At 39.5% G+C, this 26,956-nt stretch overlaps 1 protein-coding gene across 2 annotated transcripts in view; it reads right to left on the reverse strand.

Moving 5' to 3' along the window:
• The window catches only part of uhrf2 (ubiquitin like with PHD and ring finger domains 2), a 147,193-nt gene that overhangs the window by 62,685 nt on the left and 57,552 nt on the right, over window positions 1-26,956 (reverse strand). For both annotated transcript variants that reach the window (XM_088910809.1, XM_088910808.1), the window contains one exon: window positions 17,016-17,290. In XM_088910809.1, the coding sequence (XP_088766935.1) occupies window positions 17,016-17,290 (275 nt within the window). The remainder of the gene's footprint in view (window positions 1-17,015; window positions 17,291-26,956) is intronic.

Below are 26,956 nucleotides of genomic sequence, written 5' to 3' on the forward strand. Positions count from 1 at the left end.
GACAGTGGTTCTAACAAGAAAGCAAACAATAATGGTGATAAAGGACAGACTTATCACCTCTGTCTGGTGCTAATTGAGGGGACATCAATCCCCTATTCTGAACACAAACTTCAAGACTATTGGGTAGAAATTAAATTGATATAATAATGATATAATAATTTACAAAACCAAAGTGATCTAGAATAGCCAAAAGCCAAAAGGCAGTTCTATTTCAGGAGCTCAAATGCATTCCCTTCACCTACTGTAAATAAAAAACTGCACAAAAGGTTAATTAATGAGAGGCCTCTTCCTAAATGTGGGAAATCTCCTTCTTAAAAGATACTTTACTGTACATTACAGGAAACAAACAGCTTGTCAGGTCATGAAACAACAGTTAGCACCAAGTGCTTAAAAAAGAGCCTTTTCATATCCGAGTTTAATACCAAAAAAGCTTATAGCTCTAGTATTCTAGTGGGTCTTTAGTTTTTTTAACAAAACCAAATTAGAGATTATTTTGATCTCTGTGAAAAGCTCTAGTTGCAAAGAATTTAGTAGTGAAGCGTTACCTTGATCCTACACTGCAGGCAACATCTCAGGCTTATTACCATCTAAGGAGATTTCTGCTCCTGCATTAAAAAATCTATTAACACCAGTATTTCTCAGTCACCAATAACATACATTTATAACTTCTGACAAGCATTTCGAGGCAAAGGGAAGAATGCATAACTGGAAAAGAAGCAGCCAGTTCTGGGTTAAAAAGCATAGTATTTCCCCCTGTAACAAGTGCATATTCCAGAGATTCCAACAGTTTAAGCTTCACAAAGGTCAAACTGCATTGCAACACCATGCTGCCACAAATGTTAAGTCACACAAAAATTATATATTAGTGTAGGTCCAAATGATTGAAAACTAAGAACAGGTTCAATCTAGGGCATATAAACAAAAATAAAATATTTCAACAGAACTGGATGAGAAAAACAGAACACCACAGGTCTTATGTTCTGTCTTTGACAGGACAAAAGCAAAAAACATACTACCTTATACTGATTTTTCTCAATAAAAGAGGCTAACATACAAAAGAGGTTGTCTGTTCAAACTAGGATACAGCAGATAAAGTCTCAATTGCTAAAAATTAAGGTTAAGGTTCAACCTGATATCTAGGTGGTGCTGAGAGCTACAGGTTCTGCAAGAACAAATCAACTTCTGCTATTGCTGGGGCCATAGCATAGATGTTCGTGAAGGGTCCATGGCCAAACAGGATGAGCCACTATAAGGGAAATAGGAAAGGCATGTAATATAGGGACCATGCTGGAGTTGGCCAGGTTATTTACATCAACGTTGGTCCAGCCTTAGCCATTTAACATAGATCCCTATAATAAACGGTAAGTTTTTTCTGTAGGTCCTCAACAACACATTACACAGCTAGGATGATCTGCTACACAAATTGCAGTAAAATTTAATACTTCAGTGTTTCACTGAATCAGAGTTTCTGTTTTGTAGTGAAGTGCAGTGTTTGCCATAGTAAAAGAATTATCTACAAAACAATTCAGTCTGGGATAAAGAAAAAGGTACCATTTCTAGTGTCTAACAAATTCCTACAGCTTTGAGACAAATATTTCTAATTCATCTGCTGTGTCAAAGAGATAGGATTGCCCACCGGTCAGATGGGTTAAGTAGGACCCTAGACCAAGTGAAAACAGAATAATACAGGAAAAACACATGAAACGTAGTCATGCTGAGGTGGTGTGTAATTTTTTTGGCCCCCAGAAGGATGAACTGATAGTCAATTTAGTTAAGTAATTTAAAAATGAAGATATAAAATCTGTTAATTTAAATCTTAATTTCTTCGTGGCAATCTTCTGCAATTAGACATTATGTCATAATTTTTTTGTAAGCATTTAGTAGGATCATCTCTGCCCAAGCCCTAAAACAGTCTAAAAATGTTCAAGTTAGATAATCGGTTTCTGGCCTCTAGTTTAACCAATCAGGATTTAAGCTGGGTTACCTTCAGTGTTGCGTGTATGATGCACGCATACAGTTAAAAGTTTGCGAACCCATAGGAATCATATTGATTTCTGCATGAATGGCTCCTTAAATGTGATTTGATCTTCATCTAACTCATAATAATACATAAAGACAGTCTTATTTAACAAACAACACACACAACATTTTACATTGCCATATCTTTATTCATCAAATGGTTTAAACAATCAAGGTCATTCATGGTATTTTAACCCTTATATTTAGTAACTAGTGGAACCTCCTTTATTGGCAATAACATCAACCAAACACTTTCTGTAGCTGCTGATCAGACCTGTGCAGCGGTTAGGGGTATTTTGGTCCATTACTCTATACAACACTGTTTCAGCTCATGTATATTTTTGGGATGTCGTGCTTGAACAGCCTGCTTCAGATCATGCCACAGAATTTTAATGGGATTGAGGTCAGGACTCTGACTTATCCATTCTAAAATATGAAAATTCTTCTGTTTCAGACACTCTGTTGTTAATTTACTCCTGTGTTTTGGATCATCATCATGTTGGATGACCCAACTTCTTTTGAGTTTTAGATCACAGACAGAAGCCCTGAAATTCTGCTGTAGAATATCCTGATACAACTTGGAATTCCTTGGTCCCTCAATGATTGCAAGCCATCCAGGCCCTGAGGTAACACAGCAGCCCCACACCATTATACTCCCTCCACCATGCTTCACAGTTGGGATAAGGTTTTGTTGTTGCTATGCAGTGTTTTGTTTTCTCCAAACATAACGCTGTGTATATTTACCTAAAAGTTCAACTTTTGTCTCATCTGATCACAGACCATTGTTGCAGTAGTGCTGTGGAACATCCAGGTGGTCTTTAGCAAACTTGAGATGGGCAGCAATGTTTTTTTTGGAGAGCAGAGGTTTCCTCCATCGTAACCTCCCATGAACACCACTCTTGTTCAGTGTTTTTCATATGGTAGACTCATGAACCCAGACGTTATCAAATGCAAGAGATGCCTGCAGATCCTTAGCTCTCACCCTAGGGTTCTTTGTCACCTGTTTGGGGATTGTACGGTGTGCCCTTGCACTGATTTTTGTTGGATGCCCACTCCTAGGGAGAGTAGCAACGGTGCTGAATTTCTTCCATTTGCAAACTATCTGCCTGACTGTGGACTGATGGAGGCCCAAGTCTTTAGAAATCCTTTTGTAACTCTTTCCAGTCTTATGAGCTTCACCAACTCTTCTCTTGAGGTCCTCTGAAATCTCTTTTGATCAGGCTATATTGCACTTCAACAGAATTCTGTTGTGAAGAGCAGGTAACCAAAATTGTGTGATTTTTTACATGGCAGGGCAGGTCAAACCCACACCTGAATTGATTGGAACACCTGATTGATTGGAATACCTCAATCTAATTACCCTCTTTTCAAGATGTCATTATCCTAGAGGTTCACATACTTTTTCTATCAATGACCTTGATTGTTTAAACCATTTGTTCAATAAAGATATGACAATGTAAAATGTTGTGTGTGTTGTTTCTTAAATAAGACTGTCTTTATTTATTATTATGACTTACATGAAGATCAGATCACATTTTAAGAGCCATTCATGCAGAAATCCAGATAATTCCAAAGGGTTCACAAACCTTTTCTCACAACTGTATATTGCCATGCATCTTCTCTGCAGTCTACCTAAAAAGTTCTGCATTTTAATTTATGTAAAAATGAAACATAACATTAATTAGATTTTTGCATGTAATGAAAATACCAATGTCTTTACCAAAACAGTAGGAGATCATGAGAAGGGGGTAGTGTATACAGTATGCCAAAAGACCAGAACTAATATGGCAGATGTTCTAATTGATAATGTCATCTTTGCAATAAAGATCAATGCTGCCATGCTTGAATTCATAATTATGTGTTGAGGTAAACGAGAATTAACAAGAGCTGGTACACCTAGAATTATGCCTTTTTAAAGGGCATTAACTTCTGGATGAATTGTGACAATTGTATTTTCATACATTGATAACAGACAAAAATTACTAACAAATGATGGAAGAAATTAGTTAAATTTCCTTTAGACGATGCAAAATTGCATTTAAATACTTGTTGCTAATTGTATTCATAGTTTTCTGGTTTTGTATTTTTGACAATATTTCAAAATTAAGTATTTTTATTATTGTTAGTAAAGTGTACTGTACAGTGAATGACAGAAATGTGTGAAAGAAGATCTTTAATTTCCTCAATTTCATTTTTCTCTGTAATAATTATTTAATATTTGCCATATTGAAGTTTGGTGAAGGAAAACCCTTCTTATTTGTGTCAGTGTTAAATGTTTATCTTCTAACACATCCGATTTTATTTTATTCAAAAGCTTTCTTTAAACAGAATGTTGGATGTAGTCTTCAGAGTATCAACTTATTGTTACGCATTCTACACGTGCCGCTCTCCCTTCTTGCATTCCCACGCGCACACACTGTGAGACAAGCTCACGCCGCAAGTAACGCCAATCACCTTTTCTCCCGTCTCTATTTTAGTTCTCCTTTTTTCTCACTTCCCCGCTCACTATTGCGGATTCTCTTCGAGCTCCCTAGTGCGCGGTTTTTCTCTTGCTTGTCTCCGGTTTTCGAACTCCCAGTCTGTCTTTCGTTTTCTCTTTCGTCTAGTGATTTGGATTGCTGCTTTCCCGTTTGCGCCTCCGTGTTTCGATCGTCTCGCCTGCTTCCTGGATTAGATTTTTGCCTTGTGATTTGGATTGTTGCTCCCTGCTCATTTCCCTGTGTGCCGACTTACTCGCCTGCCTCCTGGTTTTCGTTTTTGCCTTGCGATTCTGCTCAGTGTTTTCCTGTAGTCTAGAGTCCAGCATAGGATCCTATTGCCCTAACAGCCCTTCCTAACAGAATAGTGAGCCGCACATGGATCCAGCGGACCAGAACTCCACTGCCACCTTTTTGCAACAGCAGTCCCAGGCTCTTCTACAACTGACCTCTGCAGTTCAACGCCTAGTGGACAACACCACCCGGCCGCCACCCCCTCCAGTGGCACCCGTGCCTGTCCCACCCCTGGCTGCTGCTGCTTGCCCCTTGCCCCCTCCCACCCCGGAGAAATTTGAGGGTGACCCTGCAAAGCTCCAGAATTTTTTAACCCAGTGCTGGATGGCCTTCCACCTTCGACCAGACTGTTTTCCCACTGACAGAGAGAAGATTGCCTTCTTGGTCTCCCACCTCTCCGGTCGAGCCCTGGACTGGGCTACCTCCCTCCTTGCTCGGAATCTCCCCGTGACTGCCGATGTCAACCAGTTCGCTGCTGCCATGCAGTCCATTTTTGGTCAGCTCCACTCCCACCACATTGCCATCTCCCGTCTCACCTCTCTCACCCAGGGTTCCCGTTCTTTTCAAGAATATGCCACAGAATTCCGCCTCCTGGCCTCCCAAGTTCCCTGGAATGAAGAGGCTCTTATCCACCAGTTCTGCCAGGGCTTGTCTTCTGCCTTACAGGACCACCTCACATATCTTCCATTGGACTTTCCCTCCTTACAGCACCTCATCTCCCGTCTGGCGGAAATTGACATCAGGCTCCAAGAACAACGTTCCCGGCTTCCACCCCCTCCTGCCACCCCCCGCCCGACCGCCTTCTCCAGGCTGTCTTCTGAGGAGCGACGCCGCCGACTCTCCCAGGGTTGTTGCCTTTATTGCGGGGCTGCTGGCCACCTCCGAGCTTCATGCCCTCTCTGCCCCCCCCGTACTTCCCTGCCCTCTGTCAAGGTCGGTATTCTTTCCCCTTCTGCCCCTTCTGGCCTCTTTTTGCCCGCTCTGGTTTCTGGGGATGGTTTCAAAGAATCTCTTCTGGCTTTTGTTGATTCAGGCGCAGAAGAAAACTTCCTAGACTCCGGACTCGCCACCACTTGGAATGTTCCTCGCGTCCCTGTTTCTCCCCCTATTCGCCTACTCACCCTGGACGGATCCCCTCTCTCTCTTGTTGAATGGCAAACAATTCCCCTTACTCTCCGCATTGGTGCCCTCCACACTGAGAGCATTCAGTTCCTACTCCTCCACTCTCCCTCCCACCCTCTGGTTCTTGGATACCCTTGGCTGAAGATGCACAACCCCCATTTTCACTGGTCCAACAGTGAACTGCTCGCCTGGGGACCCAATTGTCATCATCGCTGTCTGCAGTTGCCTCTCAGACTCTCCTCTGTGCACCTCTCCCTGGAGGACACCAGCGGACTCCCTTCTGTTTATTCGGACCTGCGCCTCGCCTTCAACAAGCAAAGAGCACTCTCCTTGCCGCCACACCGTTCCTCCGATTGCGCCATTGACCTACTGCCTGGAACCCTCCCTCCGAGAGGACGTATCTACCCTTTGTCTATTAATGAATCTGACGCCCTGGAGTCCTACATCCGTGATTCCTTGGAATCTGGTTTCATTCGCCCGTCTACTTCTCCGGCCTGTGCAGGTTTCTTTTTCGTGGAGAAGAAGGACGGATCCCTGCGGCCCTGCATCGATTATAGAGGTCTTAATGAGATCACCATCAAGAACCGGTATCCCCTTCCACTCATTAACTCTGCATTGGAATCTCTTCAGGGAGCCTCTGTCTTCACCAAACTTGACCTACGGGGTGCCTACAACCTCATTCGCATCCGTGAAGGTGACGAGTGGAAGACAGCCTTCATCACTACTCTGGGTCATTATGAATATCAGGTCATGCCCTTCGGCCTGGCTAATGCTCCTGCTGTATTCCAGGGTTTTATGAACGACATTTTTAGGGACATCATTCAGAAGTATGTTTTGGTTTACCTCGATGATATTTTAATTTTTTCTCCCAACATGGATGATCATGTCCTTCATGTCCGCGAAGTGCTCACCCGACTCATCAAGAACCATCTTTATGCCAAGTTGGAGAAGTGTACTTTCCATGCGTCCAGGATCCACTTTCTAGGGTACATAATTTCCTCTCTGGGTGTCGAGATGGACCCTGCTAAGGTCTCTGCTGTCTTGGACTGGCCCACACCCAAGAACCTGAAACAAGTGCAGCGTTTCCTAGGCTTTGCCAACTTTTATCGCCGTTTCATCCGAAACTTTAGTTCTGTTGTAGCACCCATCACGTCCCTTACTCGGAAAGGTCCTGGACAGGGAAGGTGGACCCCAGATGCTGATAGGGCCTTTCGTCGCCTCAAGCAGAACTTTTCCTCAGCCCCAGTTCTCCGTCACCCCGATCCCTCTCTTCCTTTTGTGCTCGAGGTCGATGCCTCCGCTCTTGGGGTCGGCGCCATTTTATCTCAACGCCATGGTCCTAAGGGCACGCTCCATCCGTGCGCCTTTTTTTCGAGACGCCTATCCCCTGCCGAGATGAATTACGATGTTGGGAACAGGGAACTTTTGGCCATCAAGCTTGCCTTGGAGGAGTGGAGACACTGGCTGGAAGGGGCCATCCATCCCTTTACTATCCTCACTGACCACAAGAACTTGGCCTACTTGCAGTCTGCTAAACGCCTCAACCCCCGCCAGGCTAGGTGGTCCCTGTTCTTCTCCAGGTTCCGTTTTTTCATTACCTATACTCCTGGCTCCAAGAATATCAAAGCTGATGCCCTATCCCGCATTCATGACGCCATGGACTCCGAAGACCCTCCAGCGCCCATTGTGCCGCCTGACAGGTTTCTCGCAGCTGTACGTTGGGACATTGAAGACAAGGTGAGAAGGGCTCTCCGGAACCTCACAGTCCCTCCCCAGTGCCCCCCGGACCGACTCTTTGTTCCTGATGCTGTGCGCTCTGCAGTTCTTCAATGGGGCCATGACTCCCGCTTCGCTGCTCACTCTGGCACTCGTCGCACCATCGAATTCATTTCCAGGGACTTCTGGTGGCCTTCCCTAAAGTCTGACGTAACAGAATACGTACGAGCCTGCCCCACCTGTGCTAGGTGCAAGACCCCTCGACAGAAGAAGGCTGGTCTATTACAGCCTCTTCCCATTCCTTCAAGGCCTTGGTCTCATCTCTCGGTCGACTTCCTGACGGATCTCCCGAAAAGCCACGGTAAAACAACTATCATGGTGGTCATCGACCGTTTCTCTAAAGCTGCGCATTTTGTTCCTCTTCCAGCCCTCCCATCAGCGCGGGAAATGGCAGACCTTTTTGTCCAACATGTTTTCCGCCTCCATGGCATTCCCAAGGATATTGTTTCTGACAGGGGCCCGCAGTTCACATCTAAATTTTGGAAGGCTTTCTGCCAGACCTTAGGGGCATCCTCCTCCCTCACTTCTGGTTACCACCCCGAAGCCAATGGTCAGGCGGAGAGGATTAACCAGGACCTGCTAACTTACCTCAGGTCCTATGTCTCTGCTGCCCATGATAACTGGGCTGCCCTTCTCCCCTGGGCGGAATATGCCCACAATTCTCTCTATACCTCCTCCACTAATATGTCTCCGTTCCTCTGTTCACTGGGCTACCAACCATCGCTCTTCCCCGACACTGTTCCCGACTCTGACGTCCCTGCTGTTCGGGCATATTTTTCTTCCCTCCCGGAACTCTGGAAGAAGGCCAGGACTGCTCTGCTTAAGACCTTTAGGAGACAGAAACTTTCTGCTGATAGACGGCGACGTCCCTTTCCCCGTTTACGTCGAGGCCAATTTGTCTGGTTGTCATCCAAGAATATTCCACTCCAGCAACCTTCCCGCAAGCTGGGTCCTCGCTTCATTGGCCCCTTCAGAATTCTATCCCGTGTTACCCCTGTTTCTTACCGCCTCGCCCTCCCCCCCACCCTCAGGATTCACCCCACCTTTCATGTTTCCCTCTTGAAGCCTTACCACAGATCCCCACTCTCTGCTCGGCAACCTCGCCCACCTCCTCCCCGACTGATGGATGGAGTTCCCACCTATACGGTGAATAAGATTTTGGACACCCGATGGCGTAGAGGTATCCGCCAGTTTTTGATTGACTGGGAGGGTTATGGCCCAGAGGAACGTTCCTGGGTTTCTGAAGTGGATATCCTGGACCGAAACCTTATTCGAGATTTCCTTCGCACCCATCCCGCACCGGTTATCCGGTCGTCAGGAGCCGACCCTGTGGGGGGGGGTACTGTTACGCATTCTACACGTGCCGCTCTCCCTTCTTGCATTCCCACGCGCACACACTGTGAGACAAGCTCACGCCGCAAGTAACGCCAATCACCTTTTCTCCCGTCTCTATTTTAGTTCTCCTTTTTTCTCACTTCCCCGCTCACTATTGCGGATTCTCTTCGAGCTCCCTAGTGCGCGGTTTTTCTCTTGCTTGTCTCCGGTTTTCGAACTCCCAGTCTGTCTTTCGTTTTCTCTTTCGTCTAGTGATTTGGATTGCTGCTTTCCCGTTTGCGCCTCCGTGTTTCGATCGTCTCGCCTGCTTCCTGGATTAGATTTTTGCCTTGTGATTTGGATTGTTGCTCCCTGCTCATTTCCCTGTGTGCCGACTTACTCGCCTGCCTCCTGGTTTTTGTTTTTGCCTTGCGATTCTGCTCAGTGTTTTCCTGTAGTCTAGAGTCCAGCATAGGATCCTATTGCCCTAACAGCCCTTCCTAACACTTATTTACATTTATAGATCTGGAATTTGGAAAGAAGACAAGTGGATTGTTGAAAGAGTCCATGTAGTAAATGGATACATTTTGTAGTGCTAAAGGTTGTGAAAAGTGAATTTTCATAGGTGAGCATCATATTTGTAGTCCTAGCCTGTCAGGAAAGAACGTTTCTTTGGCTACCTTATCCTTAGTTTTTGGGTAGGGGCAGGTCTGGTCAGGGCTCTTTTGCTGATGAATACCACTTATAATGTCTTTATAACACTTGCCAGGAGGCACAAGAGGCAAATACATTTTTTACAAAAAATACTGTAGTTGTAATAACTAATAAAGTTATTATGTTATTTATTGGATCTAACACGACTTATTATTTAGATCATGCCTGATTACAATATTAAATAAACAATTTAAATTATATACACTCATCTTCTGCTTCCAACCGTTTACATGTGTTCAGCACTGTTGTTTTTGATTATTTTTCTTGTTAACTAGAAATAGCCCATGAAGAATAGGAAAAACAGATTGCAGAACCAGCTGTTAAGAGATTTTGTGGCAGAAGGTACTGTAATGGACACAAAATGTGTACCTTTCTACTTTATTTTCACTTTCAACTACCTCAGATGATATACTAAGCTGAAGTCCTAAGTAATTATTAAAGTTCCTAACAGAAGGTATTACAGTGTTCTTCATAAGGAAGAGAACCCCAATGTGCTTGCTAAATTTGACTTTTGACTTACAGAATCTGACCAGAACTTCCCCCTTCATTCAATTGATAAACTAAACAATATGCTGTGCACTTGGGCAGCTGGCGTAGAAATGGCTGTCACATATCAACCAGATGGGTGCTACATTTATTGTTCGATAAACTTAGTCCCTTCCAATAAAGTGTTCCGTTTTCCTTTAGGATAAAAGGCAATATACAAATGCATGGAATCAATTAATAAATTATTACTTCATGGCCATTATCTTTAAGAGATCTTTTTGGTACTCTAAAAAGAAACATTCAGTTACATATCCATTCCATATTAAAATGAAAATCTCACATCTTATTAAACAGTCCAATTTTCACTTTAATTTTAGTGACAACTTATCATCCTTCTGAATGAGTGATGAAGAACTATGCTACTCAGGTTGCTGAACTCCATACCATCAAATACTGTACATTTCTGTCTGCTCTGTGCTGGGGCTTACTTTCATATTACCTCTTACCTCTGTGTCAGGAATTTACATTTTAATACAGAATGTCTTGTAAGTAAAGTAAAGGCCCCTTCAAAGGTTTGTGGATTACTCATTTCCAAAGACAAAAGCTTTTGGGGGGTTTTGTGCTAAAAACTGTGACAGAGATATGTACCTAGTAATAAATACTCATGTTTTTCCTCAGTTTCTGAATAACATCAGAAGTAAAGAAAGAACATACAGTGGCCATAAAAAGTACACACCCCCCTTAGACTTTTTGTCATTGACTGACACAAAAAATTGTATAAAGTGAAAACAAAAGTCTACAGATCTGCCAAAATTAATAATAAATATAAGAGAGGAAATAACTGATTGCATAAGTATTGTCCTTTGGTATGATGCACTGGACCTAAATAAGCTTTGGTGCAACCAATTCCTTTTAGAAGTCACATAATTAGTTGAATGGAATCAACCTGTGGTAATTAAGGTGTTTCACATGAGATTAAATACACCTACATATTTTTGGTCTCAACACTAAGTACTATGTTTGGCGCCAGTGAAGAATGGCACCTCATCCTGAGAAAACCATCCCTATCATGAAGCTATCATGATATGGGGATGCTTTGCTACATTAGGGCTCGGCAGATGATTGCAGCAAAGTACAGAGAAATCCTGGAGGAAGACTTGCTGCAGTCTGCAAGAGACCTGGGACTTGCAAGAAGATTCATCTTCCAGCAGGAAATGACCAAAAATATACAACCTGGAGTGGCTTAAAAACAAAAATCTCAATGTTCTCCAGCGGCCCAGTCAAAGCTTGGACCTCACTCCAATCAAGAATCTGCAGCGGGTGTTGAAAATTGCTGTTCACCAATGATTGCCACCCAACTTGAGGGAGCTTGAGCAATTTGTAAAGAAGAATGGACAAAAACTGCAATGTCCAGTATCCAATTGTGCAAAGCATATCCCGGGAGACCCGTGGCTGTAATTTTGTAATTTCTGTCAATGGTGCCTCTACCAAATATTGACTAATGAATACTTACGCTTTTCTGTTTTATATTTGCAATTAATTTTGTTTTCACTTTGACATTATAGAGTATATTGTGTTCATCAATGGCAAAAATTAAATACTTTATTATTCCATATTCTAACACAATAAAATGTGAACTCCAAGCGGGGTGAATAATTTTGATATCCACTGTATATGCATAAGCTGAGCCTCACTATAAGATCTATATGTCAAGTATGTCTGACTGGTTTCACTACTATCTATTAGTGCTGGGCGATAATTCTATAACGATAATTATTGCGATATAATTTTCCTCAATATAATTTTAACAAAAGTTCGATAAATGTTCGATATATATGTTTATGCTTTGCACATGATATGTGCATGTGCACAAAATACTGCGCGAGAGCGCGTGTGTGTTGCAGACCGGGCAGCTAACGTGGTGTTGTTTACCCACACAGTGGTGGCTGACAGGATTGTAGTTAGAGTGGAGAAATGAGCGACACTGAAGCAAATGTACTGCTGCCAACGACCAGCTCAAAGAACGATCGTCGACAGAAAAGGTCATTCAACTTCGGTAATTTGGAGATATTTTGGCTTTTTACGATCAGACATAAAACAGAGCACTTTAAACTTTGCAGTCTGTCTGAGACATCTTCTATGTGTTTTATCACACTGCAGTATTTAATTTTTCTATTAAGATATTTATTTTGTAAATTTTACTCATGCATATTTTGACATAAAAAAGACTTGAATACTCTCTACCTCAGATTTGTTTAATGTTTCTGCTGTTTGGCAAGTGTTTGTTGTGTTCTTAAAATAAAGAGTTGTTTAATTTACCAATTAACTGTCTGGTTTCTTCAACTTTCACTCAGGAGAAAAAATCTGCCTTTAAACTTGAAAGAAATAATGATTTGACATTTATCGTGATAATTATCGATATCGACTGATATGAACATTTTTATCGTGATAATGTTTTTGGCCATATCGCCCAGCCCTACTATCTATACAACATATTCTTCTATTTCAGCCAAACACTCCAATGTTGAAGTTCCAGGAATTGTCAGGCACCAATCCTGTGCTTGGCTCTATCTCCAGACCACCTACTTTTTTGGGCATGATGGAAATTTATAACCCTAACCTCACAGTACAGAACAGCTTTAGAATACAGTATATATGCTGGTCTACCCAACCAAGATTGCCTCCAGCATTCCAGACTGCTTCCATTCTTTCCTACCCTTGTCAATGAGTTCTGTCACATGCAAACTTGCTAAAGATTTATTATTATAAAGTTGCCACTTCACAATAAAGATGGTGCTCTGGAATCAGACCAGAGAACACACTGTTAGCCAAAAAGGAAGGATATTTAAATAATGACAGCAAAACATCTTCCACTGAATTTGATTTAAAGGTCAAATGGACACTTACACTTGAAAATATTCCATTTTTGGCAGAACACAATCTCAGCTTTTTATTTGATAACAGAAAACTTTTAAGCTTTTATACAGGAACATTTCTTTACACCGTTCAAAAGGAACAGTGAAACATAAACCAGATATTAGGAATTAGTAGTGAGGACCCTATGGAGAAAACCAGGGCGATCTCCAGAGGCATAGTCGATAGAACAATCCGAGGTCCGAAAGCCGAAGGTAGACAAACCGGTGCAAAAGTACAAAAAAACAGAAACTAAGCCGTAAGCCATGAGGAAGCAGAGAGTAAAAACCAGAACAAGAATCAAAGTACCAAAACCAAAACCAGGAGACGTAGTCAGAGAACAAACCAGGATCAGGAAGCCAAAAACCGAGTAGTAAGTAATCACAAGAATCGAAGTAGCTCTAACCAGGAAAAAAACCTAATACTGAGCACAAGGGAGAGTGTGAAGCAGCATTAAATATTTGATGAGTACTCAAATGGTGGCGTAACACCAGAGGGCTGCAGTAAAAACTATGTGGAAGCGCATCTAAAACTGAAAACAGGAGGAACTTCTTTACCTGAAGGGTTTTGGAAGCATGGAACAAGCTACCCAGCCATGTTGGTGAAGCTTATATTCTGGGTTCCTTGAAGATATGGCTAGATCCTTGGAAATGCAATTATTATAATTATAATTTACTTAATTATTAGAGTGAACTGTCATTCTCTATTACCAGATTTAAGTCTATTGCTTTGTAATATAAAAATATGTATCTTCGGGTAATCTATAGCTGATTTATTATTATTTACAGTAAATATCTTCAGTGCAGTATATATTATTTGTAAATTTAGTACACACATATATACCCACACACATATATTTCATACATAAAATACTCATGATTTTCGGAAGAAAAAAAGAAGCTCCTGAAACATACTCTATTTTTGCATGTTAAAGACGGGCAATGTCATAAAATACAGATTAATCATCTTCCACCCAGATTTTAGATGCATGCTAGATGTCCGTTGCCTTCTCTTGACTACTGAGAATCTGAAAATACTAAAAATCACACATTTAGAAAAAATCTAAATTGCTTTACCTACTATCACCAAATTTCAACATAATCATTATCATATTGTTAGTCAAGGGAAAGAAGACATCAATAGATCATAGTGTTAATAAACCTCTTGCTACGGATAGGTAGGAATGCTTACACTTATATTCTAAATTTGTTCCAATATAATTCCAGTACCTTCTGTTGCAGAATGGTGTGATTACAGTTAACAGTAGGAGTTAGGACAAGATATTCCTACTTCACATTAAAGATGTCACATACAACCAGATTATCAAACACCATAAACAATTCAAACATCACCACAAACTAATATAATAAAATAATATTGTTTAAAAAATAAATATAACTTTATTAGAATGGAGCTTCAGCCTCAAGTTGAAAGAATTTTCATGTGTTGTCTCTTTAGGTTTAAATGTCAGAATGACTGACTCATTGAAAGCGAGAGAGGTTGCTGCTGGGTGGTATGCACTGCCTGTTGACAATTCTCCCCTATTATTCTGGAATATTTTAATAATATTAGAATATATTACTACAATATTCCATAATAAACATTTCCTCAGGACACTTACACTTGAAAATATTATATTTTTGGCAGAACACAATCTCAGTTTTTTTACTTGATAGCAGAAAACTTTTAAGCTTTTATACAAGAACATAGCTTTACACTGGTCAGATGGAACAGTGAAACATAAACTGAAGAGCTGAAGTGAAAACTATGTGGAAGCGCATTTAAAGGGTTTTGGGAGTGCGGAACAAGCTACCCAGCCATGTTGGTGAAGCTGATATTCTGGGTTCCTTGAAGAAATGGCTAGATAAGATCCTTGGATGACTTCAAATCTTTGAATTAACTACTCACTTATAAATGTGCTTTATAGGCCAAATGGCCCCCTCTCGTTTGTAACCTCTCTTAGGTTCTAATCTTCTAGGACTAAAGGATACATTTCAGAATGTATTTTCTAGTTTACATTTTCAAAAATATGAAAGAATACACCCTCTTATATACTCATCCCATGATATTTGTGTTAAGCACAAACTCACCTACCAACAGGGGTAGGAAACATCTGAGGTGCTCTCCCAGCAAGATACACATTTACTGACCTTTTTTAATTTCAACTTCAGAATGTCAAAACATACTGTAAACATGACCAGAGAGTGTTAAATCATATTAGACGATGATTCTAAACTTTCTTCTAAAGTGTCCATTTGACCTTTAAATCAAATTCAATGTAAGATGTTTTGCAGTCATTATGTAAATATCCTTCCTTGTTGGCTATCAGTACGTTCTCTGGACTGATTCCAGAGCAACATCTTTATTATAAAGTGGCAACCTAGATGTATGCAACATTCTAAAAGAGGTCTTATTGCACTTTAACATTTTAACAGCGATTGTAACCTACAAGTTATACATCCTAACATTAAGTTTGCCTTTTGTAATTCTTACTAATTTTCTAACTCAGGAGACAACCTTGGTTCTTTCATGCCAGTAAGGGACTTAGTACTTTCCAATAAATTAAATATTGAATTGATCCTTAATTGCTTAATTAACCTGGGTGTCCAAGTTGGCAACCCCTTTGTTTAGAACATTAAAATAATGCTTTAAACACCTCAGTCTTTATCATACTTAGCTTCTTTAAGTTAACTGTTTACCATTTTATATTTGTAGTTTATGTTTCTGCTTCCAGCATGTAAATCTCTACACTCATTAAAAATATGTGTCATCTGTTAGGTGCGTGACCAATCTTGAATATTTTCCTGCATCTTTTTGAATATCCTTTGCCGCTTCTACAGTTGTAATAATCTTACTATTTTGGTATAATTTGCAAACTTGACTAGTGTACTTGCTTCATAACTCCAGATAACTGACAGTAATTAAGAAGAGAAGTGGTTGAACTGCAGATCCCTGTGCACTCACACAGGCACTCTATGCTCTCTATACATAACCAGTTCTGTATTACCTTGAATGCCTACCACCTGCAATTTGAGAATTAATCCTTAAAATTATCAAAAGGCTTCTGAAAATCTTACTATTGTATGCTCACTACTGCTAATGGAAGTTAGTTGAAAAGATCTGCGGTTTCTAAAACAACATTGACTATCCTCTAGAAACCTAATGCTATACAGATGATTCTCTACGTCTGATTGTTTTTTCTATAACCTTAAAATATAATAGAAATAAGATATCTTCATCTTGAATTATTTGGCAATAGAATATGATATAAATAACTTATTGCTACACAAATAATATAAATAACAATATAATTGAATAAAAGATATCATTGAAATAATGTGAACAGGCTAATGAGAAAAACACACAACTGAACGCCCAGCTGGGTGAGACTCTGGTTAACAAGGGAGATGCTTAAGGGAGGCAAGAGCTGTGGAGTAGCCATAAAAAGTGTCCTCTCCTGCATTTTTTCAGGGTAGAGCAGACTTATCCATTTTTACATATATCAATTTATGCTTATTCTCCTCTTCATTGTTGGATTTAAAAAAGACTATTATGGTGTTTGGCCACCATAATAGTCTGATTATTTTGATAACCGTCTGATTGACATTGCCCACTGATAAAAATGTTCACAGAACCACCAAAATTTGCTTTGCTTTATCTCATACAGACTCACTTACCTTTCCGGTCAAAGGGCTTGCCAGCATGCATGACTGCTGACACCCTGCGCCAACAACTTACATACCTCTGCATGAATCAACTGAGAAAAACATGCAAAACAGGGCCAATTTAAGGAAAAATCAAGAAAAGGCCTGAATATATTCCTCAATGACATCCTGAATCTATGGCACACAGGGCTCCTTCAAAAGGCTGATGCATTACTCCCCTCCCAATGGCACTTACTCGTCATATTTGATATGATAAGTAACATCCTCCTCACTGTTCAAGCAGTCCATGTAAGATGTGGAAGGTGCAGTGTCCAAGTTAAACGCAGAGCTTCCATTACTGCCATGGGAAGAATGGTTTTGGTCCAGCTTGCCATTAGTCCTTTTGCTCATCTTCCCACTTTTGCCTGTGGGCTTGCCATTTTGTCCTTTTGTGGCTCTGGTCACGTTCTCTATACTTGCTTCAAACCAGGCGCCTATACTAACATCCCTGCAGTCCACGAGCTCATTTATCTGCAAGAAACAAAAAAGTCCTGTGTTAAAACCACTGCTTTTAAACTCCACACATGTTTCAACGACCCTCTGTCAATTATACCCTAACAAAAAAACTTGCCCATTTTACTGGGAAAAGCCAGTAAAATGTCTGATTACTTTAATTTGTTATCACCCTAACATTGTTTACACAAGGGGATCCAATTATTTGGTTTTGACTTATATTCTCCTTTGTAACTCAAAGGTACAACCTAATTCTTTATTGTCACCCATTCTGAGCAGTAGGCACACAAGGTATAAAGAAATGAGCATTATTAAAATATTATTCCTGTCATTGTTTCTATGACTCCATTTCCTTACTGGAAGACAGTAATTAAATAATGAAATGACATTTATATATGGATTACATCTGAAAAAGGTACAAAACTTGCAAGACAGGGGTAATACCAATTAACCCAACCTGAAACTGGATGAAAAACAACTGTATACCAAAAACATATAAGAAGCTATACCAAAAAATATGTACTCATGCAAAATAGAAATGCAAAATTTTGTGGAATGAGAATACTATAGTTGCAGCTTACGTACTTTCACAAAAAGTTGTCAATTTGTTTTAAGCCCTCTGACCAGCAATACAGCTTGTGCAGTGAGGCATTGCAATTTGCCAATCACATGAAAGCTCATTAGGTGCTGTTTTACCCAACGAGGTCCAGGTGGAACAATGCCTGATCAGGTCACCTTTAAAAAGGCCTTAATTCAAAGCTTAGGTCACTCCAAGAAAAAAGCCAAGCTTAGTCAGTTTTCTTTGCATTCCATAATGCTTCGAATGTCACCAGAAGCAAGGGAGAGGGCCATTGGGATGCTGCAGGCAGGCATGTCATGTGCCAGCATTGCCAGACACTATGGAGTAAGCCGCTGCACTGTATCCTGACTGCAGGGAAGGTTTCAGCAGACCTGCAGGACAGATGACTGTCCAAGACCATCTAAATAAGCAACAGAGGAATGAACAGAAGAAGAACATACAAAATGGTATGTTCAAATTTATAGAAGGATTTTGATTAAGTTCTTATGAAAAATTAATTCCCAAACAGCAACTGATAGTTGAATCTTATGCAAGTATTTAAATTGAGAAATTGTTAATAGATGGTAATTGGAGAGTACAGCTAAGGGATGAATACTCAAACTGGTTATGATCTAATCAGTGGAATACCTCGGGGATCCATATTAGGCTGATTTCTTTCATCAAACTAATTTATTTCTCTTATTACTGTATCATATACCAATTCTCTATATTCTAGTATAGTTAAGTAAACTATTCAGGTTTGCAGACAATACTAAAACAGAATGATTACCAAACATAGCAGAAGATTTAGACAAAAATTAAAGACTTGGAAAATAAATGACAGATGTCAGGTACTGTAGACAAGTTCAAACTATAATAATAAAGATTGAAAAAGCTGGATTTGGAAGAATGAAAAAGGTTTAGATGTTCATTGTTGGTACATCATTTACATCTAGATAACATGGGAAAGCAATACACTGCTAAATTGACAAAATTTTAGGACATATGATTAAAAGAGTAAAATATACACTAACTAAAAGGATGTTATGTTAACATTTTATCAGATCTCATTTAAAATATTGTGACAATGTAGGTCTCCAATTTTCAAAAAACATTTGGAATCAGTCCAAAGAAGAGGCATCAGGTACATTCAGCAACAGATGGCCCCAAGAATCCCCATTTGATGGCAGTATTAAGGGCATACAGGTAGGTCAGTGTGGACCCTAGTAATGGACATGTCAAGAAAAGAGAAAGGGTTCTAGACCCAGGAAATGACATTATTAAGTGTAACAATGTGAGGGTGGGAGGAGCAGCAGCAAGCACTGGTAAAAATTCAATGCCCCAACTGAGAGATGGAGGCACCAGTGTGAGGTTAGCAGGAACCAAAAATAACACAAGAGGAAAAACAAGAACAAAAAGGGAAAATAAAAATGCACCACGACATCCAGGCTGAGCTTACCCTATTTAACGGGATCCAGCCTGGGAAAAAAAACGCTTAGCACAGCAGTAACCAGACTGGACCTTGTTAAATAGGGCAATGAGCGCAAAGCCAAAACAAAACAAAAACTCAATGTGTGAAAAAGGTCAGCCTACCCACGTAAAGATACATGACGGGAAAGGCAAAAGGAAATCAGAAGAAGGAAAAACAACAGCCTTACGCTCGGGTACAATCCCTTCTTGGACTGCCGGTAGAAGTTCCTGCCCTCCCGGGGGTAACTCTGCAGCCAGCAGCCATATCACCCTGCAACTCACAACTGGTAACCCACTGAAGCTAAGCAGGTATGAGCCTGGTCAGTACCTGGATGGGAGACCTCCTGGGAAAAACTAAGGTTGCTGCTGGAAGAGGTGTTAGTGGGGCCAGCAGGGGGCGCTCACCCTGTGGTCTATGTGGGTCCTAATGCCCCAGTATAGTGGCGGGGACACTATACTGTAAACAGGTGCCATCCTTCAGGTAAGATGTAAAACTGAGGTCCTGACTCTGTGGTTATTAAAAAATCCCAGGGCATTTCTTGAAAAGAGTAGGGGTGTAACAAATTTCCCATTGGCCCTTACCAATCATGGCTTCCTAATAATCCCTATCTTTGAATTGGCTTCATTACTCTGCTCTCCTCCCCACTAATAGCTGATGTGGGGTGAGCGTTCTGGTGCACTATGGCTACCGTTGTATCATCCAGGTGGATGCTGCACATTGGTGGTGGTGGAGGGGAGTCCCCATTACCTGTAAAGTGCTTTGAGTGGCGAGCCCAGAAAAAGCGCTATAGAAGTATAAGCAATTATTATTATAACCCTGATCGTCTGTTTGGTCGGAATTCAGTGTTTTGAAGAGCCTTAACAGCTGTGGCTCGTCCTTAGGCACGCAGTACAGCTGCGGCTACTAGGGTAACGCATCGCACTTCATCCGGGGCTCCAATCCACACTGAACACACCTCCGCGTAATGCCACAGGTGGATGATTATGATATGTGACTATTTTTATGGTTACCAGCCAGCCAAACATTTTATCCAGAATAATAACAGTTGATAAAATAAAAAACGAGTTGATGAGACCCACTCACAAAACATGGCCACATCTGAACACTCCAACATGTTAAACATATAGTTAAAAGCATAGAATTTAAATCAAGGGATTTTGTGTTACAACTGTATAATGCACTCTAAAAAGGCCTTACAGACATCTTTAGGATTAACACTGAAATACAAAAGAGAACAAGAGGAACTTTTTTAACACAAAGGATTGTGGGAGACTACTGTAGAATAAACTGATAACCTGGCTTCCAGAATTCAATGCAATGCAAATGCATATGTTATTGTATGTCTGCAGAATAAATAAAAAAATATCAACATGTATCCTTCTAGATAAGAAATATTTCTGACATTGCATGGGTTTACAACAGGTGAAAAATCTGAAGACAACAGATGGAGTATATAGCTTCACAGATGCAGACAGCAAAGTACTATGTATTTTATTTAAATTTACAAAGGGGCAAGTAAACAACTGTCCTCAGGGCCTCTGAGCACTCTACTGGTCTTTTGACCAGGTAGAGACAAGCTCTGCAATACAAAGAAATTTCAAAACATTTTTAAGGATGTGAAAAAGCAAGGAAAGAAAAACGTAGTAGCTACATTTTCCCCAGTCTGATTATTGCAAGAGCACAGAAGTTAACATACTACACCATTAGTTACAGGGTATACGGCCACCTGTCTGACATTTTAGACACTATTTTAAATTACTGCCTACATCAAGGAATTTGTATAAATTTAGGGTTTGCAATGATTGTCAGGCATATTCCCCACTTTTAATCTTAGATGGCACAGAAACTAAGCCAATGCAATTTGTCGCAGTCCAACGACTAGAGAGGAACCAGAGCAAGCAATTTCCCACACTGATTAAATCAACACACACAGGATAACCAGGAACACAACTAACAGGCAGACACTGTGGAGAAAACGCACATTCAGAGTCATATTCATAATGCATAACTGCGTTTGTAGTATGCAAACATAAGCAACCCTTAAAATGAAATGGAGTTCTTTTTAGCAAGCGCAAGGTTTCATGGGACTTGTATTCACCCTTATTATACTTGTTGCAATGTCTGTCTTCACAAGTAGCACACACTACAATACTAAAAAATAGAACAAAAAAAGAACAGCTGTCTTGTATGATTTTATCTTTTTATACAATACGTGCTGTCACAAAAGAGGTACATTTCACAATATGCTATTAAAGGCTCTGGAAGGTAATTGAAAATAACTGCAAGTATGTTCATTATCGGGAATGAGAACATATTTACAATTAACTCTTCTGATCTAATGAACTGAAATTGTAAACAACACGTTTGTACACAAACGCATACACCCACACTATCATATGATGTACATAGAAACATATGTCCCTTAAACAAGACATTATAAATAGATCAACTGCAAAACGTTCCTTAATGAATTATGTATATAAAAACTTAAAACACTTTAAAATTTACATTTATACAACCCTCCACAAACCCTAATACACTTGAAATAATGCACATGAAATAATGCATGCATTTATTCAACAGAAATAAATTAAAACAAACCAAGAAAAGTCCCATATGGACTCCAAAGAGGTTTAAGCAATGGGACCAACAATTATGGTGTTCACTGTCTGTTTTCTCTTTTATGATTTTCCAGTTGATTTAGATTTTACATAACTAAAAGAATATGAGTTGTTACACACTGTACCCCAAATATCATTAATAAAAACACTGTAAACATGAGGGTGTCTAATCATCTACTGTCCTAAACAGGATTTCTGTTTTAAAATGAAGGTAAGAAAAATGACCAGCTTTACAGTAGAAAAAAGAATTATGTAGGGTAAGATATCTTTAATACAATAGTTTATTATCTCTTTCTACTTATTTCTAAGCACTCCTCCTATCAATCTGCCACTCTGGCTTGTGTGGCTGCTCTGCATCTCCACTGTTAAATATGTCTGTGAAAAACTGCGGGAATGTGACTTTTTCCAGACGCAGGCAAAAAAATAATTTAGTATTATTATTGCCTTATCCTGAAGTAAATTCTACTATTTAAGAAGAGGATAGATATATGTATATACTACTATACTACTATGAGTAGTAGTATCACAATCAACACAAGAGGAAATCACCATGCTATTAAACTCAGTCTGTATAGGAAAGTCCTTGAAACTCCTTGCTGTCTTGAGCCCACTACCTGTCAGCATTAAATTATTCAGTATACTGTATGTGCACACTGTGTTTCAACCAGGTAGTATGCTATAGCAGTGATCTTTAAACAGTCAGGTCCTAGGAAAACCAGACCCAGAGGTAAAAACAGTATTCTTTTAGTCACAGAGCCAGAAAACGTCCACCCCTAGCTATACTTCTTCTCCAGTCACTCTGTCTAAACTTAGCTGGGAAGCTAAAATGCCTACCAGCATTAAAATCCCATCCAAACCTCTTCCCCAAAAACTCACAAAATATGTTAACAGTCATTTCTGTTGGTCACTTCCTTTTCTCACTGACACAGCATGTAACAGTGGTTCTGGACTCTTCCTATAGAGCAGAGGTTGGCAGTCAACTGGAAGCCTCTGTTTCCTGGTTTTAAAAGTCTCCCAACCAAGTGTCTTCCAACAATTTCTCAGGTACCTGAGGAAAGCAGGTCATAACCTACTGCTCTATGGAGAATGTGTTTGCTGGGCACTGTAGAGACTCTTTTGCAGTTGCTTGTCTTCATCCTCCTAGTCTACTTTTAGGTAACTGATGACAGCACGTCATTCCACATTCTCCTCTGGGGAATGTGGTTCAGATAAAAACCACTGCCGTCTAAAACAACCATCTTTTTCCAACATCCATTCAGATTCTACTACGTATTCTTAGGAAAATTGTTTTGTTTCATTTCACAGAGCTACAAATTCTCTCTGGATTTAATTGAAAAAAAAACAACTACTGATTTTTTTTTTTTAAAAGTCTGACAGCTGTATCTTTACACAGGACTTGATGGGTGATTTCTACAGATGAGGCCAAGCCTTTAGCCTCAGCAGCTGTATGACCTTCTAATATGACCTTCTGCTATGCTACAATTCTAAAAGCAGAGAGCACTTACAGTTATATTTTCATATCCAGAAGCACACCTTGGGGTATACTGAACAATGTGTGAAAGTCAGATTGTTGAGAGAAAAACAAGGATGTGTTTTATATTTTTAAACGTATTACAGTAAAAATGGCATTTGCCTTTAAAGTCAGCCGGCTTTTCATTGTGATGACTTTTTGTAAAGATGATGCATACAAATTCATATGGTACTTTAGGTTGTAGATTTGTAGTATACATTGTTTTGACCAAATATTTTGATCTATACAATGTATAATAGATATCAATATCCTAAAGATTTCCTAGTAATATCAACATGAATTAGCTTATAATATTTTGTCTATGATTTAGTCCCCAGCAAATACAGCAATACTGAGCAACTTGCCGATCTTAAAGAAAAAACAAGGTTACTGTTTTCTAATGAGATCTTGGCTTCAGAGTTTTTTAACTCTATTATGAATTCAGAAAACAAGACATTCCACATCTACACAGGGCAGACCTCTTCCATATTATTTATTTATCATATAAATCCCAAATTCCTTTAAAATAATTGATTTGACATATTACTGAAGGTATGTCAGGCTGGATAGTCTGTTTTATAATGGAATATGTCCACTGAGCTTTACATACTTTGTATATGTATTATATATAAACCTATATAAGTTGCATACATTCTGCCAGACCTTTAGCTAGGGAATGTAAATATCACAGAAATGTAATACTAAATACTGCAAGCTTAAAATAGATATAGAAGGTCTATAACCTAATGTTTCAGTTTAACATTTGTCTTACATGAGTATTCACATAGACGTAGTATACCATAGTGGATATACTTCAGAATAATTGGTATAGAACATTTTCAGAGATCACACAATGGTTGGTATAGATGAGTGGATGAATTTAGAAATTCAGAAAAATCAATCTGAATTCTGGAAACAGGACTAATAAAATATGGGACTAGATGTGATGAAATTCACTCCTGAAATATCGATAATCATTCACCATTCACTCCCAGGACTGTGAAAACTGCATAAATAATTATTAATGGAGGAGCAAATCTATTTTTTTCTACTTTCTTTTTTACCCTTCTTGTTTTTACAGACAGATCATTTAAATTCTAATTTTAATTAAAAGCACATACTGTCTGAGAAACATACAGTATGCAAATAAACGTTAGGGTATGTTTGCACTTGTCAAAGGACCCACGGGTGGCTGAACCCAGGACTTTCCAAGTCCAAGACTTAAGCATATATAGAATTCACAACATCAGTCCACCTACCCCTCAAAAATGGCTAATTCTATATTGAGCTTCATGTTCTGATTGCCAGAAGCTTCTTTCTTTTCACAAAGAAAACTAACCCAGAACTTGACGATAGGTAACTTGCGATTAACTGAGGCTTAGAGATCTCTATTGCCGAGTGAAGAATCCATGCACTGACAAACCAGCCAGGAGAGGTGTCTGTCTGTGAGCTGCTAATTGGCTGATTGATCAGCACTTCAATTTCAAGAATGTGTGTTCTTAGTGGCTCATTCATCAGTCAACCAACCATCACAATAGGCACCATCATCTGTGTAACAATCACTCGCAGAAAAGGAGAAGAGTTGGAGAAGAGAGATTGCAGAGACAACAAGGCAAGGCTATCTATCTTGTGACAATATTTTATTCTATAAAACTAGCACTTGTCTTTAGTACAATAAGTTATTTAAGATAACATAAATAACAGAATGAAATGTCAATCAACAATTAAACACAATTAAATGTGAATGCAAACAAATTGCAAAACAGGAACTTGACACAATGAGCGACCGACAATGCCAGCACCCTCTTAATAAAGTGGTTTCATAATTTGGTGAAAATTCACAAGTCTACTTTTGTCTGTCGCAACGGACCAGACACAGAGGTACATTATGGACATGGACATCACAAGCACTATCACCAGGTCACAAATCAGGCAACTTTCATCAGCAGAGCTTGCTTTTCATTTACTGTGCCATCCAAGAGGTAGCTTAAACAATGCTTATATGCTAAGACAAAACAAATCCCAAGCTGTACTATATATGTTTGCAAAGGATTTAAAGAAAAACAGAGAAAGAATTAGAAATATATGAAGAATGCTACTTAAACACTATAAAATTTTACTAACACAATGATAGAATAAACAAGTGACTTTTGTCAATACTAGACAATACTATGCATGCATCTGTTACAGATGCAAGGGGGCTGTTTAAAAAGGTCTATTTTAATGTGTTTCCAGATAAAATGTACTGCATATGGAAAGAAATACAGTATGTGAAGACATTAAAGTGATGCAGAAAATTAATGACTCAAGAAGAACACAAATGTGGTCTTTCATTAATGAGTCTGTTGATTATGAAATCCACTTGGTTGACTTTATCAATATCTTTTGAGGACAAATATCCATCCTTTTGCCAACTGCTTTATCGAATACATTGTTGCAGGGGAGCCAGAGCATATCCCGGCAAGCGAGGGGGCAAGGCAGGATACACCCTGGATGGGTTGCCAGTTGATTGCAGGACACACACAGTCAAAGACACTTTATACTGTTGGATGAAACCAGAGCAACCAGAGGAAACCCATACGAACATGAGAAGAACATACAAACTCCACACAGATAACACTCCAGCAAATGAGCCCAGGTTCCCAGCACTGTAAAGCACCCATGCTATCCACTGCGCCACTGCTCTACCAGATGTAATTAATATATAATATAAAATCACCTTAATATAAACTTTCATGAGAGCTTGATCTCACTATTCTTAATCAAAGACCAAAGCCATATCCACATCTTCAATAGTCCTAATACATGTGAAATCAATGAAGTGTAAATCTGGTTTAAGTTTTTTAAAACTAATTTAAGATTATTAGACTTATTTTATATATTTATATTGAACAGAAAAGGTCTCCACAATCAGACTCAAATCTCCCATTAACATTTTATTTCAATAGCAACACAGAGAACATACAGTACTATATCTTAACATATTGTGACACTGCACCAGAAATCTTTTTTTGTATTCAATTATGACTGTGGCATAAAAATATTATTTACAAACAGTGTAAATAATAAAGGAGGTCAGTGAAAGAGTCAGGGAAACCAACAAAACCGCTGTAACTGTGGGTTCCACACTTTCACAAGATTAACAGGCATATGAACCGTGAGGAGAAGACAAAGAAAAACACAGTAAATACTCACCTATATCCATAATAATTCACCCAGATGAAAACAACTGGTACAGGGACTTTCAACATACAAGACTATGTTATCTACAAACCGAAGTCAAGCAACCTCAAACCAACAGATCTACAAGGTGAATAATATTAGCTGTCAGTTCAGTGCATGCACACAAAAAGGTACTGTCCATCTAGCTTAAAATAGGAAAAGCAAAATAAGCAATACAGAGCAGTAAGGGTGAAAGTTCTTATATTACATTAAAGTCAAACATAGCATTATAACAAGAAAAATATAATCCATTATACATTATATAAAAGCAAAATCCAGATTTTTTGAAGTCACAAAAACA

Source organism: Atractosteus spatula, chromosome 3 (assembly GCF_055471065.1).
Source record: "Atractosteus spatula isolate fAtrSpa1 chromosome 3, fAtrSpa1.hap1, whole genome shotgun sequence".
Lineage (NCBI taxonomy): Eukaryota > Metazoa > Chordata > Actinopteri > Semionotiformes > Lepisosteidae > Atractosteus > Atractosteus spatula.